General features: G+C 41.2%; 1 protein-coding gene across 2 annotated transcripts; it reads left to right on the forward strand.

Moving 5' to 3' along the window:
* The first annotated feature begins 984 nt into the window (after positions 1-984).
* On the forward strand, positions 985-14,854 carry AGR2 (anterior gradient 2, protein disulphide isomerase family member). 2 transcript variants are annotated; one of them, XM_012450695.2, is made up of 8 exons: positions 985-1,077; positions 4,990-5,135; positions 5,410-5,473; positions 5,594-5,646; positions 7,495-7,568; positions 9,587-9,650; positions 12,530-12,613; positions 14,540-14,854. In XM_012450695.2, the coding sequence occupies exons 2-8, from the start codon at positions 4,997-4,999 to the stop codon at positions 14,587-14,589; spliced, it is 528 nt and encodes a 175-aa protein (XP_012306118.1). In that variant the 5' UTR covers positions 985-1,077; positions 4,990-4,996; the 3' UTR covers positions 14,590-14,854. The 2 variants fall into 2 exon arrangements, with proteins under 2 accessions (XP_012306118.1, XP_012306117.1); XM_012450694.3 differs by having other exon boundaries at positions 1,016-1,095.
* Positions 14,855-15,847: the final 993 nt, after the last annotated feature.

The raw sequence follows: 15,847 nt of genomic DNA on the forward strand, positions 1-15,847 counted from the left end.
CCTCATCAGCCTCCCAAAGTGCTGAGATTACAGGTGGCTCGAGCCTGGCCAACCTTAAGTCATTTTTAAAAGTCATTTATATAGGGCTTGCAGCCCAGCTAACTTTCTGTTGTTAAAATATTTTCCATTCTGAGCTTTTAAAGACTGCACACAACTTCACAAACAAAATACAGGATTAAAATTTTCAGAGAGAAAATTGAAATCCCAGTTTTAAAATCTTCAGGGAATAATTAAATAAATCTTGAGTGGAAAAAAAAATAGTCGCAGACCTTAGCTCTTAGGACTGAAAAAATGGAGGAAATGGCTTCCTGCTTGCCTAGCAGGAAAGTTTGCCTTTAAGTAAGAGATTATCTGTAAAATACCTTTGAACTCTTTGGAGGGAAGTTGCTGCACACAGTCAGTGGCAAGGCAATTATTACAGGCTCACAGTATTAGGCTGGGTTTTTTTTTTCCCCAATACTTCCGCAGTTTTGAATTATTATATGGGTTACTTGATTTTTTTTTTCATACCTGTAGTAGTTCGGGTGCATTTTTTTTGACAGGAGTGGGGAAGTATTATAGAATACAATTTTTATCATAATGGAGTATGACAGGTTACATGACTGTGACGATCAGAATCGTGAATCATCTCTTGTGTGTTTTCAAGTAAATAAAAGCAATCTGTCCAAGGCAGAGGAAAAAAAAAAAAAAAAAAAAAACTACTAACTACAAACTCCATCCAATCACATAAAGACAAATCAGCCTTCAGGCAAATCAAATGTCTTCATTCAAAGTCTACCTGGATTTGGCACTCTGCCCATCGTTTCAAAACCTCTTAACAATGTACTTCACAAACAGTTAAAAACGTGCGTACTGAAAAGCATGTTTTTGAAACGTTATTTTTAAAAACAAGGAACTCTTTAACCCAGGAAAGACGATCATGTAGGAAAAGGAAGGTTCGTTTCTGAGTTAGCAACAAGTAAATACAGCACTAGTGGGTGGGATTGAGGTGTGCCCTGGTGCATAAAAAGAGGCTCAGCTGTGCTGGCACACTCGGAAGCTTGGACTGAATCCTAGCCGCCGGCTCACGCAAGGCAGGTGGGTGAGGAAATCCAGGTAAGGCTCCCGATAGCAGCTTTAGAAGGGCACCTGCTGCAGTGGCTGTTGGTCTCTGATTACTGTACAAAGTTGTAGCCATCAAGCAACAGAGAAGTGCAAGTTTCCAAGGGCAATGAAGTAGGATTTGGAGAGGGAATCATGGAATTTCTACCTAAGGCTCACCGGGGCCTTTCTTTGGCTAGAGCTGGCACAGTGTGACGTTCCCAAGTTCATTCAAAGGAATGCTTTCTCCCTTCGGAAACAAAATTTCCAAGAGTAGGTGAATCCTAGGATTTTTCAAGCCTGGGACAGGGTCCAGGGATTTTCGTCTCAGTCATCATCTAAAGCTCTGCTTCTTTCCCACGGACTAAAGCAAAGCCCCGTAGGCTTCTCCACTGTGACACCTCAGCTCGGACTGCCCGCTTGGAATGTATTACTGCAAATCAAAAAACAGTTTTCTTTCTCTCTTTGGTGCAGATACCCTCATTGCGTCTGCAATTTTTAAATTCATGGGATAGGCTATTAGATGAGAGGAGAGATCTGGCTGCATTTACAAACAAGGACACTGAAATTTCTTGCATGTTCATTCTTTGCAAAAGGCAAGAAGACAGAGACAGGATGACGAGTGCAAAGTACTGGCTCCATATTGTGTGTGTGTGTGTGTGTGTGTGTGTGTCTCCAAATTATCAATATCTTTCATGGTTGGAATTGTTTTGAGGTGGTTTATGGAGGAAGTTTACAGGGCAGAATCTATTCGTATTATAAAAACTCAGTAGAGTGAATCTCAGAAAGTCACCCCAGAGCAGGATGTTTGTATAGCAGGAGTTGTATTAGCCTTCCTTGAGTCATCCTGCCATAAAACACAAGCAATATATTAATAGTTCCAACCTGTAATCTCTGGAGGTATTACAAGGGGGCCTAGCAGCTACTTGTACAACAAGAACTGTAAACGGGCTAAGTAAATCAAAACGCTGTACCATCAGTTCACTATTTAGAATATTCATAGATACTGCTATGCATAAAAGTAAAAATCAAATGTTTGTTTATAGATTCAAAAAGTATAATTATTCTCATGTAAAAGTTCTTGATTTTTTAACATTAAAAAGCTTTTATACAAAGAGGGCTGAGAATTATTGACTTACAGTATACATTTGAGTTGTTTTTGCAAAACTCTAGAAGACAAAGTTGTATTGGATTTTCCCATCTTTATGGGTATAGAAAATGAACAAAGTATATCCCTGATTTTTGCTCACATCTTTCTAAGACATTTTATACTTACATTCTATAAATTTGTTAATAATTGGTCAGTTAAATACAAAGTGTCATTTCGATCTGGTAACTTCACAACACCTTTTTAAAAAAAAAATCAGCTCACACTTAGCAAAGGTTTCCACTAAAGATATTAGATTATGAAAAACTTCTCTCTTAAAAATACTAATTCCTTTGCAGAGTTTGAGTTCATTCAAAACCTACAGCAATACTAGAGTTAGGTGCTGTGGTTTCACATTTCCCTTTTAGCCCTTACAGTATTAGCCTTTACCAGAATCCCAAGTCTCCAGCCTTCCATGTCGCAGCCCCTTGGACAATCTTAGTGACTTGCTAGAGCAACTCACTTTGCTCCCTCCCTCCGTCCCTCCTCACTCGCAAAACTTATCTTGCCTTTTACTTTCCTGTTAAAAGGCTTTAGCTTTTCCTGGAAATCAACTGTGGAATAGCATAAAGAAAAAGTATTTTAACTTAGATATTAGCTGGTCGTGGTGGCTCATGCCTGTAATCCCAGCACTTTGGGAGGCTGAGGCAGGCAGATCGCTTGAAGTTAGGAGTTCGAGACCAGCCTGGCCAACATGGTGAAACACTCTCTGCTAAAAAATTGGATGGGCATGGTGGCACATGCCTGCAGTCCCAGCCACTTGAAAGGCTGAGGCATGAGAATCACCTGAACCCGGGAGGAAGAGGCTGTGTTGAGCTGTGACTGTGCCACTACATTCCAGCCTGGGTGACAGAGCAAGACTGTTTAAAGAAAAAAAAAAGAGAGAGAGAGAGAGGTCCTTGGGGCTTATTTCTCTGTTATAAATTGCACCAAATACTTTTGTGCACTAACTTGTGTGCCCACCATCACCTACCTATACAGGCCCATACAGAGAGTCAAAGAGTTGTTTCGGTGGAAAGAGTCTTAGTTAACCCAGAGCTAATACAGAGTTTGAGGAGATGTTACACTAGGGAGAGAGTTGTGTAGGTAGCCTTCAGGTAAGTGACACAGTCGGCTCGTTCTAAATGAAGTTAAGAGCCGTCTTATTCATATCTTCTTCTTCAATGGCAATGTCCCCATTTAACTGTGTTAGAGAAATGTGTATGTTTAGGATAATTGTTTCAGAGAGGGAAGATAGGAGCTAGCACTGCAAAATAACAAGATCCAGAAGGCTTTGTTCTGAAGCCATCTCACAAATCTTTCTCTCTCTGAACTTCAGATTCTTCATCCATACAATGAAGCGCTGGGGAGGTGAGAAAAGAGGGAGTAACCCCTAACCTGCCTTCTAGTACTTTATTTTTTAAATATAAAATTAAAATGTGAGGCTGGGCATGGTGACTCATGCCTGTAATTCCAGCACTTTGGGAGGCCGAGGCAGGCAAATGGCTTGAGCCTAGAAGTTTGAGACCAGCCTGGGGAACATGACAATACTCCGTCTCTACTAAAAAACATGCACACACACACACACACACACAAAATAGCCAAGTATGGTGGCATGTGCCTGTAGTCCCAGCTATTTGGGAGGCTAAGGAGGGAGGATCACTTGAACTCAGGAGGTGGAGGTTGCAGTGAGCCAAGATCATGCCACTGCACTCCAGCCTGGGCAACAGAGTGGGACCTTGTCTCCAAAAAAATTAAATGTGAATTTTCTTAGCTACTAAAGTATACACGTCTATTTTCTTAATACATATATATATTTATATATGTATTTCTATATAAATGTATATCTATATAGATAACTCTATAGAAATCTTTATCTTTTTATCTGTATCTATGTGGATCAATAGACAGATATCCATACTATATGCAGACAGTTACAACTTACAATGGTTTGACTTAATTTTTTTTACTTTATTATGGTGCAAAAGCAATACACGTTCAGTAGAAACTGTACGTCAAGTATCCATACAACCATTCTGGTTTTCACTTCCAATACAATATTCATAAAAATTACTTGAGACATTCAACACTTTACCATAAAATGGGCTTTGTGTTGGATGGCTCTTCTCAGCTGTAGGCTAATGTGAGTGTTCTGAGCATGTGTAAGGTAGGTTTAGCCGTGGTTTTCAGGAGGTTAGGTGTATTACGGTAGTTCCCCCATTATCCATGGGGGTGAAGGTCCATGACTCTCGGTGGATGCCTAAAGCTGCCGATTAGTACCCAACGCTACATTTGCTGTTTTTTCTTATATGTACATATCTCTGATAAAGTTGAAATTATAAATTAAGCATAGTAAGAGATTATCAAGAGCTAATAAAAGAACAATTACAACAGTATCTTGTAATGAAAGTTAGGTGAATTTGGTCTCTCTTTCAAAATATCTTATTGCACTGTGCTCATCTATTTTGGACTGCCACTGACCGTGGAGAGCTGAAACCACAGAAAGTAAGACCCCGGGAAAGGAGAGACTACTCCGAATGCATTTTGACTTACAAGATTTTTAGCTTATGTGGGGTTTATTGCAACATTACTCGATTGTAAGTCAAAGGCTATCTGTATTCTTAGGAAAACCCCGTTGAACAGAGCTGTTTACTCCCATCTCATATGTCCAGTCTCAGCAGAGCCTCAGTTTCTGGCATATTCCACCACTGTGGGGCAACCCGCAGACCCTCAAGACGGCTGGTTCATTTTCGCTTTACTGATTTTGGCTGGTTTTATACTAGAGCTGCCATGGAGAAAATTTCAGTGTCAGCGTTCTTGCTCCTTGCGGCCCTGTCCTACACTCTGGCCAAAGATACCACAGTCAAACCCGGAGCCAAAAAGGACACGAAGGACACGCGACCCAAACTGCCCCAGACGCTCTCCAGAGGTAGGAGTCAGCTTCTTGTTGGCTTTCAACTCTACTTAATTGGAAGAGATTTCCTCTCTCGGCGCTTAAACCTGGTGCCAACCTGGTGCCAGGTTAGTTTTGGTTGCCTTGCTTCTAGCTTTATCGTTGTTTATAATTATTTCTACTTTCTCGAAGGGTTTTTCTTCTTCTTTAGTATCAGGTGTATATTTATCCCAGTCTTTACCATTGCTTTTCAACAGCTCTGGATCTGAATTTACAAAAGCTTCAAATATACTGGTTCATTTCGTTCTAGGTTGGGGCGATCAACTCATCTGGACTCAGACATACGAAGAAGCTTTATACAAATCCAAGACGAGGTAAAGATCAGGGTTACTTAGAGCTCTCTCAAAGCTCTCAAGAGCACCACCTAGTGGCATCTAGATATATGTGAAATCTTACTCGTTAAAATTTGTCTAATCTCTCTTTGTCTTTTAAAGCAACAAACCCTTGATGATTATTCATCATTTGGATGAATGCCCACACAGTCAAGGTAATTTATTCTTCTAAATAGTATTTACTTTATAGGCTTTTAGTCTTGCGGCCAGGGTTCAGATCACTCATGTTTGTATCCTTAGAACCACAGTTGCATGGAAAAGAATATTTTATATAGTAAAAACACGTTAAAAAGTAACTTCAAATATCTCCCCATTTTGTGATAACCATTAGTGCATATTTTGAAAAACTAGCTTTAGGATTCATCTTCAACTTCTTAATTTCTCTTACAGTCCACATTCAATACACCAGCAAATACTGGCTTTATCTTCAAAATATATCCTAAAACCAGCACCAGCTTCATGGGCATGAAGCCTGTGCCATCGCACAGGGCCCAGAGCTTAGAAGGTTCCGACACTTGGTTTCGACTCCGCTATCATTGTCTTAAAATTCTTAGTAATTCTTAAACAAGGGGCTCTTCGCTTCCATTTTACAGTATACAACAAATACTGGCCCCTCTTGGTTCTATTTTTCTGCGTCCTCTCACCTATTCCATACTGCACAGCAAGAAAATTAGTGGATGATACAGATGCCCTGAGTAACGCTTGTAAGGAACTTGCCATCTTTCTCACAACAGGCATTGTGTGTCAGTATTTGGACTCCCTGTCGTATTTGCCAGAGCGTATCTGATCAAGTGGGGAGCTTGTACACTTGTTCTCAAAGGAAATGCAGTCATCTTTGCAACTATGCTAGACTTTTTCTCGGTCTCTGGGAGCAGTGAGGACTTCAGCTGGCAGCAGTGGGGAAAAGGAATTACTGAACTACCGTCAAACGGACTTCCTGTCATTCGTTGGCCGTTGACACGCACAGGAGATGAGGCAGTTAATGCTGAATGATATAGCAAGCCTCTAGAGGGTATTTTAGGTGCTCCCTTCTCACTTTTATTGTAAGCATACTGTTTTCACAGAGACTTGCTGAAGGATTAAAAGGATTTTCTCTTTTGGATAAAAAGAAATTTTTCATTTTGCACCTGGCCCAAATCCAGTCACTTCCTATTGCCTCCATGCTGCTGCCCTGGTCCAAGCCAAGATCAGATCGTCTAGACTCCCATAACAGTCACCTACCTGGCCACCCTACAGCCAGTCCACACAGAAGCCAGAGTGAGGCTGGTAAACATAAATCGGATCCTATCACTCAGGTGTTCAAGTGGCTTCTTATCACAGAATTAAATCCAAATTCCTGACCACACGCTATGAGGCTGACGGAATCTGGCCAATGCCCATCTCTCCCTTCCTACCACTCTCCCCTTGCTTTCTTCTCTCTCTAGCCTGGCCTCCATGCTGTTCCTCCCCCATCTGAGCTCATTCCCACCTCACAGCTTTTGCTGTTGCAATTTCCCCTGCCCACAGTGACCTACCCCAAAACGGATCACTCCCTCGCTCCAATGTTACCTCCCCAGGAAGATCCGCCCTGACCACTCAGTTTTTAAACCCCTTGCTTTGCTTTATTTTTCTTCATAGTACTTATCGCTACCTGAAATTATCATCTATTAATTTCTTTATGGTTTGTCTCCCACGCAAGCACTGGAGCTCTATAAAAAAAAATGCTTTTTCCTGCCACTGCACTATCCCTAGGACGTAACGCAGTGCTTAACACATGGCAGCCATTCAATAAATATGAGATGGAAAAAAATAAACTGATGAATGAAGGATGAATGAGTGAATAGAAAGCAGAGCTGGTCAATGCCATGGATATTACTTCACTCATCATTTGCTAAAAGGCCAAAGTAGAATATTGTATTTAAAACACATTCAATCAATAAATAAAATGCAATTTAACTTAAAATAGAGCAAGGCTTTTAACCAAGGCTAAGTTGGATGTTTAATGATTTTTCTTTATGTTATAGCTTTAAAGAAAGTGTTCGCTGAGAATAAAGAAATCCAGAAGTTGGCAGAGCAGTTTGTCCTCCTCAATCTGGTTGTAAGTTTCCTTTACGTCATTACTAACATTTCTCTATGGCTCATTACTTGAAATGAATGATTCATTTTTCCTATACATCTTAGTCATACCACATTAACTGGGATTGCTTCCAAATATCCCATCTCATAGATTAGAGAGAGAAGAAAGATATTTCATTTTATTAATAATCCATTTGGCATGTCTGTTTTTATTTAGTAATTAAGCATCTTAGTTTGTCTGAAAAATTCTCCCCTGTAGTCAGAATGTTTTCTGTTGCTATAGTAACTGGAGGATTTTTGTTACTTGCTGTGCCCATCCCTCTACAGTCCTGGCTTCTCTACACCCATTCTTGATCCTGGTCCCCTCTCTCTCGGGAAGAGATAGCTCTCTGGCCTCTTGTGCCTTAGCTTCATGCATTCCCACCGGACTTCACCATCACCACCCCTCATGATGCTCAAGCTTTCTGTCTTTGCAAATTCTTTTTACTATATAACAACATTTCATTTTTCTTCTAAAAGCAAACAAACGAAAAGTCACTCTACCTAATCGTATGTCCTTTTGAGCCCCCCAGCCCTTCCCCTTCACAGGCTGGCTTCCTTAAAGAGTACTCCATACCAGTAGCTCTTCTTTGCCTCTCTTCCATGGCTCCTCTTCCTCTTCCTACTCCTTAATGTGACATGATGACTCTCTACTTGACCCTTTTCTCTTTCCATATTTTATATTCAGTGGACAACTTCATCTACGACTGCCTTTAATCAATTCCAACACACTAATAATTCCTGCATCTTACCCAAACATGAAACAACGTCCAACTTATCTATCCAACCATATTTCAGATATCTCATAATCAGCTTAAACTCGGTATGTTCCACGCTGCATTAATCATCTTGGTTTGGGCTTTTCCAATCGCTTTTCTTTCTCTGTTTCCTATTTTATTGAAAGTGGTACTGTGCTAGATGAGACTCTCCTACTCACCTACAGCATCAAGAACCCCTGTGTTTCTAAACCCCAAGCGTTCCTGCTATTAGTCACGTCTCTATAAACTCAGGACCGCTATTTCAGTAAGCCTCTTTCACGTCCCCTAGCTTACCGTAATACGACTAAATGGCTCCAAGTCCGCAAGATAAACCTGTCTAATCCCACGTGGCTGTCAGAGTAATTGCTTTACAGACCAAATAGGGGTCACAGTTCCTCCTCTAACATCCAGTGGTTACCTATTTCGGAACAAAGGAAAACACTATGGCACGGTGTGCAAAGTCATTCCTAAGCTTGCTCCTGAAACAGCTCTAGCATCTTCTCACCACTGCCCTCGAGCGTCCCCCAAACTCAGTCCTGCCTCAGCACTGGGCCATAGGAAAAAATGCTCAGCCTGTCCTCCTCACACTCTTCCCCATCCATGGAGTGGCTTTCCTTCCACATAACTGACTCCTGCTCAGTTTTAAAGATTCCTCCATATCCACTTCAGAAACTCCTAGTCCAGGGTGCAATCTGCATTCTGGTCTAAAGGTCTTGCTCAGGGCGCCCACCGAACCTGAATATCCTTCACCCTAACATCTCGCCCACTGAAGCATCAATGTTCATTTACCCACCTCTCTCTCTCAACAGTGTGTGCACTCATTAAAGATAAGCACTGTGCATTGCTAAATACAGTTCTAAATAAACATTGATGAATGGATAAATGGTCAAGAAAATCTCGTATTTGTCTAATTTCTCTAGAAATGACATCTACATCTGTTTTCTTCCTTAATATCCTCTTACTTTACCCAAGATGTTTTCCCCAAACACAGTAACTCCTTCCAAATTCTCCCTTAAATGTTTTGCTCTGTCACATCCATTCAGCACTTCATCTCATGTCTTGCTCCATGTTATTTATTATTTCACGCTTGTAACTTGTCTCCTCGTCTATACAATAAACTCTGTGGAAGAGAGGTGCCTTTTAATATCTTAGGGTGCCTGGTCAGAAATAGACTGATTCTCGTATTAACAAGTTTGAAAATGACTGAAAAGTAAACTAAAAGATGCTTTTCTTTTTATCTTAGTATGAAACAACCGACAAACACCTTTCTCCTGATGGCCAGTATGTCCCCAGGATTATGTTTGTCGGTAAGTGGAAGTGATAAAGAAGTAACTCTGAAACTCAGTGCTGCCATCTTCCTTGTCTCCTCCCCACTGTCCCTTGCCACTTTGCCATGGCCAAGGTCATCACTAAGCTCTAGCAAGGAGTATGACACTCCTTCAAGTTCCACAAGTACTTTTTTCTTTTTCTTTTTCTTTTTTTGAGACGGATTCTCACTCTGTCACTAGGCTGGAGGGAAGTGGGCGCGATCTCAGCTCACTGCACCCTCCGCCTCCCAGGTTCAAGCTATTCTCCTGCCTCAGTCTCCCGAATAGTTGGGACTACAGGCGCGTGCCAACACACTCAGCTAATTTTTTTTATTTTTAGTAGAGATGGGGTTTCACCATGTTAGCCAGGATGGTCTCAATCTCTTGACCTTGTGATCTGCCCACCTGGGGCTCCCAAAGTGCTGAGATTACAGGCACGAGCCATCGGCCCCGGCCAGTTCCACAACATATTTTCTTTAGAAAATGTGAGCTTCTACCTGTTTCCACAGAACACTTTCTTCTCTCACATGCTAATTGTAACTTTTCTTCTTCTGCTGTAGTACATCTGAGAACAAAGCACCCTGTTCACTATTTAAACATACTGATAAATTTCCTGACTACAAGAGGCCTGCAAATATTTATTTTTTAATCTAGCAAACTCTCGATTTATGTGTTAGATTTTTCTACCTGGCATTTTTGATCATTACTTTTAAGAAAGTTAGGAAAAGGCAGGGCGGGGTGGCTCATGCCTATAATCCTAGCACTTTGAGAGGCCAAGGAGGGTCACTTGAGGTCAGGAGTTCAAAACCAGCCAGACCAACATGGTAAAACGCTGTCTCTCCTAAAAACACAAAAAAATTAGCCAGACATGGTGGCAGGTCCCTGTAATCCCAGCTACCTGGGAGGCTGAGGCCTGAGAATTGCTTGAACCTGGGAGGCAGAGGCCTGAGAATTGCTTGAACCTGGGAGGCAGAGGTTGCAAGACGGCACCACTGCACTCCAGCCTGGGCGACAGAGCCAGACTCTGTCTCAAAAAAAAAAAAAAAAAAAAGGGAATACAGGTAGGAAAGAGAAATGAAAGGAGCTACATGCTCCTTCCTGCCACTGGTACTTTTCATGTGCTTTTCCCACTACCTTCTCTGTGCCCCAATTTCACATCATTAACTCGCCAGTCATCATCATTCATTGACCTGGTGAAATCTCCACCATGTGCTCTTGTGGTGCTATGTTTCTCTTTTCAGTCGTACTGTCCTCAGGAATAATTATGCATTTTGGGGGTGGTCATGTAATAAATATTCCCACATTGAACTATAAGCCCCCATGGCAGAGACCGTATCTATTTCTGCTCGCCATGATATCTCCAACATGACCCTGTGGCAGGCTCTCCATCCATATGTGTTGAATTGCTGAATGAAATGTACTGAGTTTGGCTTTGTTCAAAGTCTTACTAATTTAAGGACAATCCATAATGAAATTCATAACTTAGAAGAGTTCACTCTAATCATGATTCACCTGTATAATTAATTAAAGTTACAATGAATGTATAAAACAGGGAAAAGAAAAACAAGAGATAGAAAAAAAGGAAGGCTGAACTAAAGCACTAATTTCATAGATTTAGTTTCGATAGAATTCAGAACATTTGGAATTCTAACGTTGAAAGGGAATTTATAGGCTGTCTGGTCATACCTTGTAAAGGAATTCTTTTTCCAGCATCCCTGTGGAAGAGCGTTTTAACATTCGAGTCCTCCGGTCCTAAGAACCAGCTCCAAGGCAGCTTGCTCTTCCAGCTCCATAGCGGTCACCCCGGCTAAGTGTTAGAATCACCTGGGGGATTTTATAAGTCAAGTTGCCCGGGCCACACCTCAAACCAATTAAATCACAATCTCTGGGGGTGGGACGCAGGCATCCACAGTATTTACAGCTCTGCAGATGATTCCAACGTGCAGCCAGGGTTGTGAGCTGCTAGCTGGGTATTTAAAGGGCCCTTCTTAGGTTAATTTCTTACAAAGATTAGACCGTGTCTTTGTACCCTGCGCACCAAACGGAAGTATAGTCGGTCTCAAATCTGGTGAATAAATGTACATCTGCTTCTTGTAATTTATGTTTCTGGCCTTAGTCCAACATTCTGAAATGACAGATTGCCCACTCCTGTACCAGCAACAGACTTTGCAAACATCCAGATGGTTCTCACGTGTCCTTCGTGTCTCGTTTTCAGGACACGTGTCCTAGGTTCTTTTGATTACTTCTCTCAAGGCAAGGTTTCCAGACCTCTCTGTACGCTCACACTTCCCTCTTGGATGCACCTTAATTTTAAAGTACCCATTTTTCCCATTAATTAGATCACTTCAAGTTAAATATAAAACATGACAAGACGGATTTGAATTTAGAGGAATGTATGTATACCTTAGAGAAGATCACGCTCTACTTTTAAAAATGAGGCTAATTAACAATAAAGTAAAATATAGTGACAGTACTATATGTTTATTTGAATTTTGCTGTTGTTAAGCATTTGTGTTTAACTATTTTTTTAAAACAAAAACTCGTTTTGAAAACCAGCATTGGATGTGGGTTTCCAATGATCTAGAAACACGTAAACTACAACATAATCATTTCAAGAATTTAAAATAATTTTACAGTGGAGAATGCTAATGTTTTCACCAAAAAACTAAACAGCATGTCACCCCTAAGTATGTATCACTCTGTTCTCAGGTTGCTGTAGGTAGGACCGAAGGGTTCATAACCTTTACCACAAATAGCACTGCACAGCTGTCGATGCTTCCGGCCCTGCATTTGCTACTAACTGACAGGGGCTGGGCAGCAGATAGAGGTTATTTGAAAACAAAGCATTCCATTCCCTTTTGCTTCATTTATCTTTGCAGACCCGTCTCTGACAGTTAGAGCTGACATCACTGGAAGATACTCAAATCGTCTCTATGCTTACGAACCTTCAGATGCAGCTCTGTGTAAGTGTGACCTTCAACTGGGATGTTGGCCAAGGGTTGAACACCTTTATTGCTGTAGTGAGAGCAATAAAGTGAGAGAGAGCCAGGCTTAGGGGCGCCCCAGACTCAGTTTGACCCTAACTAGCCTTGCGTCCTCAGGCAAATCACTCTTTCCATCTCAGGTTTATTTGTTTTTACTCTCAATTGAAGATGAATTATTTAGATTAAGTATCTTTCTCTAGGAGGATTCTATGACATTACCTCATTTTCAGGTTTTCTTTTCAGTACACTAGCACACACTCCTTCTATCACAGAACTGAGTGTAATAATTGTAATCATCTGCATGTTTTCATTTTTTAAATAACAAAAGTGAAAGCATGTAGTCCAGCTTAAAATTAAATTCAGGTTCACTTTAGAGATCAGTAGGAAAGATGATCCAAATGGTTGCCAAGAAAATCACCTTCCCTGTGGTTGCCAGGAACAGAAAAAAAGAGAGTGACTGACTTAAGGCAGATGAGGTACCTCAGTGCAAGACTGTACCTAGCTGGGACATCTGATGAGTCCTCCGGGAAGAAAATTGGGTTTTATCCCAGGAACCAACTCTCATCAATGAGTAGTGTCTGCCTAGAACAGCACTGTCCACTATGGTAACCATTCGCCACATGTTGCTATTGAAGTTGGAAATTCATTTCTTCAGTCACACTAGCCACATTACAAGTGTCAATGCTCAGACACGGAACAATTCCATCATCACAGATATTTCTATTGGCCAGTGCTGACTCAGAACGTCACGTTGGGAAGAAAAGTGAGGCCGTGTCCAGGAAACAGGAGAGATCATCATTGTCCATTAGCAACGTTTCCAATGTGTGCTGGACGAGGGGAAGCACATTTCAAGTAGTGTCAGCCATTCTTGAGATAACACTATACGTTTTAGTAAGACTAAGCTCTTCAAAGGCAGGTTGCTTATACAGGTAATATCATAATGCCTTGTAGAACAGGCACTTAATAAATATTTGTAGGAAGAGTGAATAAGAGGCTGTTCAGTGCCTATCACGTGGACATCTTATTTTTAGTAGATCGCACACCTCATTTTGATGAATTGCTGTTGAAGAAACAGTGACCTAGAGTTCGCACTCTGAAACGGTAGCTCCATTACTTGGTAGCTGTGTGACTTTGAGCGAGCTACTCACTCCCTCTGCCTGTTTCATTATGCATATATAAAGTTCTAATAGCGTTTTATGAGGATTAAAGAATTCATGTGCATAAAGCATTTGGTTTGCTATCATTTATATTTCCCCTACTTCTAAGAGAATTTACAGTAGCTGCACATATCTACTAATAGACATTTATTTTAAATATGACTTAAAATTTACTTCTAAATGAGCCAAAATTATTTTCTGCTGATAGAGCTTATAAAAGGATTCTTTTGGAAGTGAGGGTTGGAGATGAAGTATCTGGAAGGAGTGAACACACTAGAAAACTAGATGGTCACAAAAGCCATTTCATACAATGTTAGCAAATATTCATCTCATGATTAAAAAGCACCCTATCAGGCTGGGCATGGTGGCTCACGCCTGTATTCCCAGCACTTTGGGAGGCCGAGGTGGGTAGATCACTTGAGCTCAGGAGTTTGAGACCAGCCTGGGCAACACAGCAAAACTTTGTCTCTACCAAAAATACAAAAATTAGCCGGGCATGGTGAAGCACACCTCTTATCCCGACTACTTGGGAGGTTAAGGCTGAAGAAATTACTTGAACCCAGGAGGCAGAGGTTGCACTGAGCAGAGACTGCACCACTGCACGCCAGCCGGAGTGACAGAGTGAGGCCTGTCTCAAAAAAGAAATCACCCCATTAAATAATGAATAGGGTATCCAAGTTTGGGGTTTGTTATATCTATTGATATAAGTTATGACGGTGTCTTGACTCTCCTATTTTTATCCCGTTAGTGCTTGACAACATGAAGAAAGCTCTCAAGTTGCTGAAGACCGAACTGTAAAGAAAAAAAGTCTGCAAGCCCTTCTGTCCAGGTCAGGTCTTGAGACTTGAAACCAGGAGAGGTGTGAGAAGACTGGCGAGCGCAGCAGCACTAGCGAACACACTGATTTGGTTACAGTTTAATGTTACAACAGCTATTTTGTTAAAAAACAAATTTAAAAATTTGGTTTCAAGTGTACATGTATGAAAACAATATTGTGTTCTACCACAGTGAGCCACGGTTTCTAAAAAAATAAATCCTTTTGGGGGTGTTCTGTTTTTTCCAACTTGGTCTTTCACAGAAAAGTGATGTGGTTCATTCACCAAACAGGATCAAAAACACACAAAATGCTCAAGGAAGGGACAAGACAAAACCAAAACTAGTTCACATGATGAAGACCAAAGACCGAGTTATCATCTCGCCACACTGCACGTTCTCACTGGAGGACTACAAGCAGACGTGAGCTTCATCAACAGAAATATCAAGCCACGTGCTTTAGGGTAAAAGAACATTTAGAAAGACATCCCAAGAAAATCGGATCACTACCTAGCGTCGACCTTGACCAGGAACTCTAACGTACACACTTTCATTTAGTTATTAAATTTGCCCAACTTAATGCTCTCAGGGAAAGCCTGCGGCAGGTAGCTTTCCCTTTCAGAAGTCTAACTTAGCAGGTGGAAAGGTCATCCAAAGAACATCTGCATCCCCTGAACATACCCTAAAGAAATCCTGGGACTTGGCCTTGTAATGAACTTGTCTCTCGAGGTCCTAGAGCACCACAGTGAAATAAACGCAGCCAACACGTGACTGATGGAAAGAAGAGCAAAGGCAGGTGAATGCTGACGGGGCAGACGGAGATCAGCGGTCACTGAGGTTTAGAAAACATGAAAGGCTGTGGCCTCAGGGCAGGGGAGCGTTCTGCCTAACAGAAATTAGAATTGTGTGTTAATGTCTTCACTATATACTTAATCTCACATTCATTAATACATGGAATTCCTCTACCGCCCAGACCCTACTGACTTCTTTGGGCCCTGGACTATAGTGCTCTATATAATGTTTTGCAGTAACTGTTGCTTGTCTTGATTAACTTTTTTGGATACATTCTTTTTTGAACAGATCTTTTGGCATTACCAATTTTTCCAGGGATATATTTTCAATGCTTTCCTATCTCTCATAGTGACTCCTACCATTAGTAGGTGCTGAGCATAGACGGCTTATTGAATGACATGCAAATCTTCAGCAAAAAGATCACAGGTTAATCAGTTCCCTTCTCACAAGT

This window comes from Aotus nancymaae, unplaced genomic scaffold (assembly GCF_030222135.1).
Source record: "Aotus nancymaae isolate 86718 unplaced genomic scaffold, 86718_ANA_hifiasm-v0.15.2.pri h1tg000025l, whole genome shotgun sequence".
Classification (NCBI taxonomy): Eukaryota; Metazoa; Chordata; class Mammalia; order Primates; family Aotidae; genus Aotus; species Aotus nancymaae.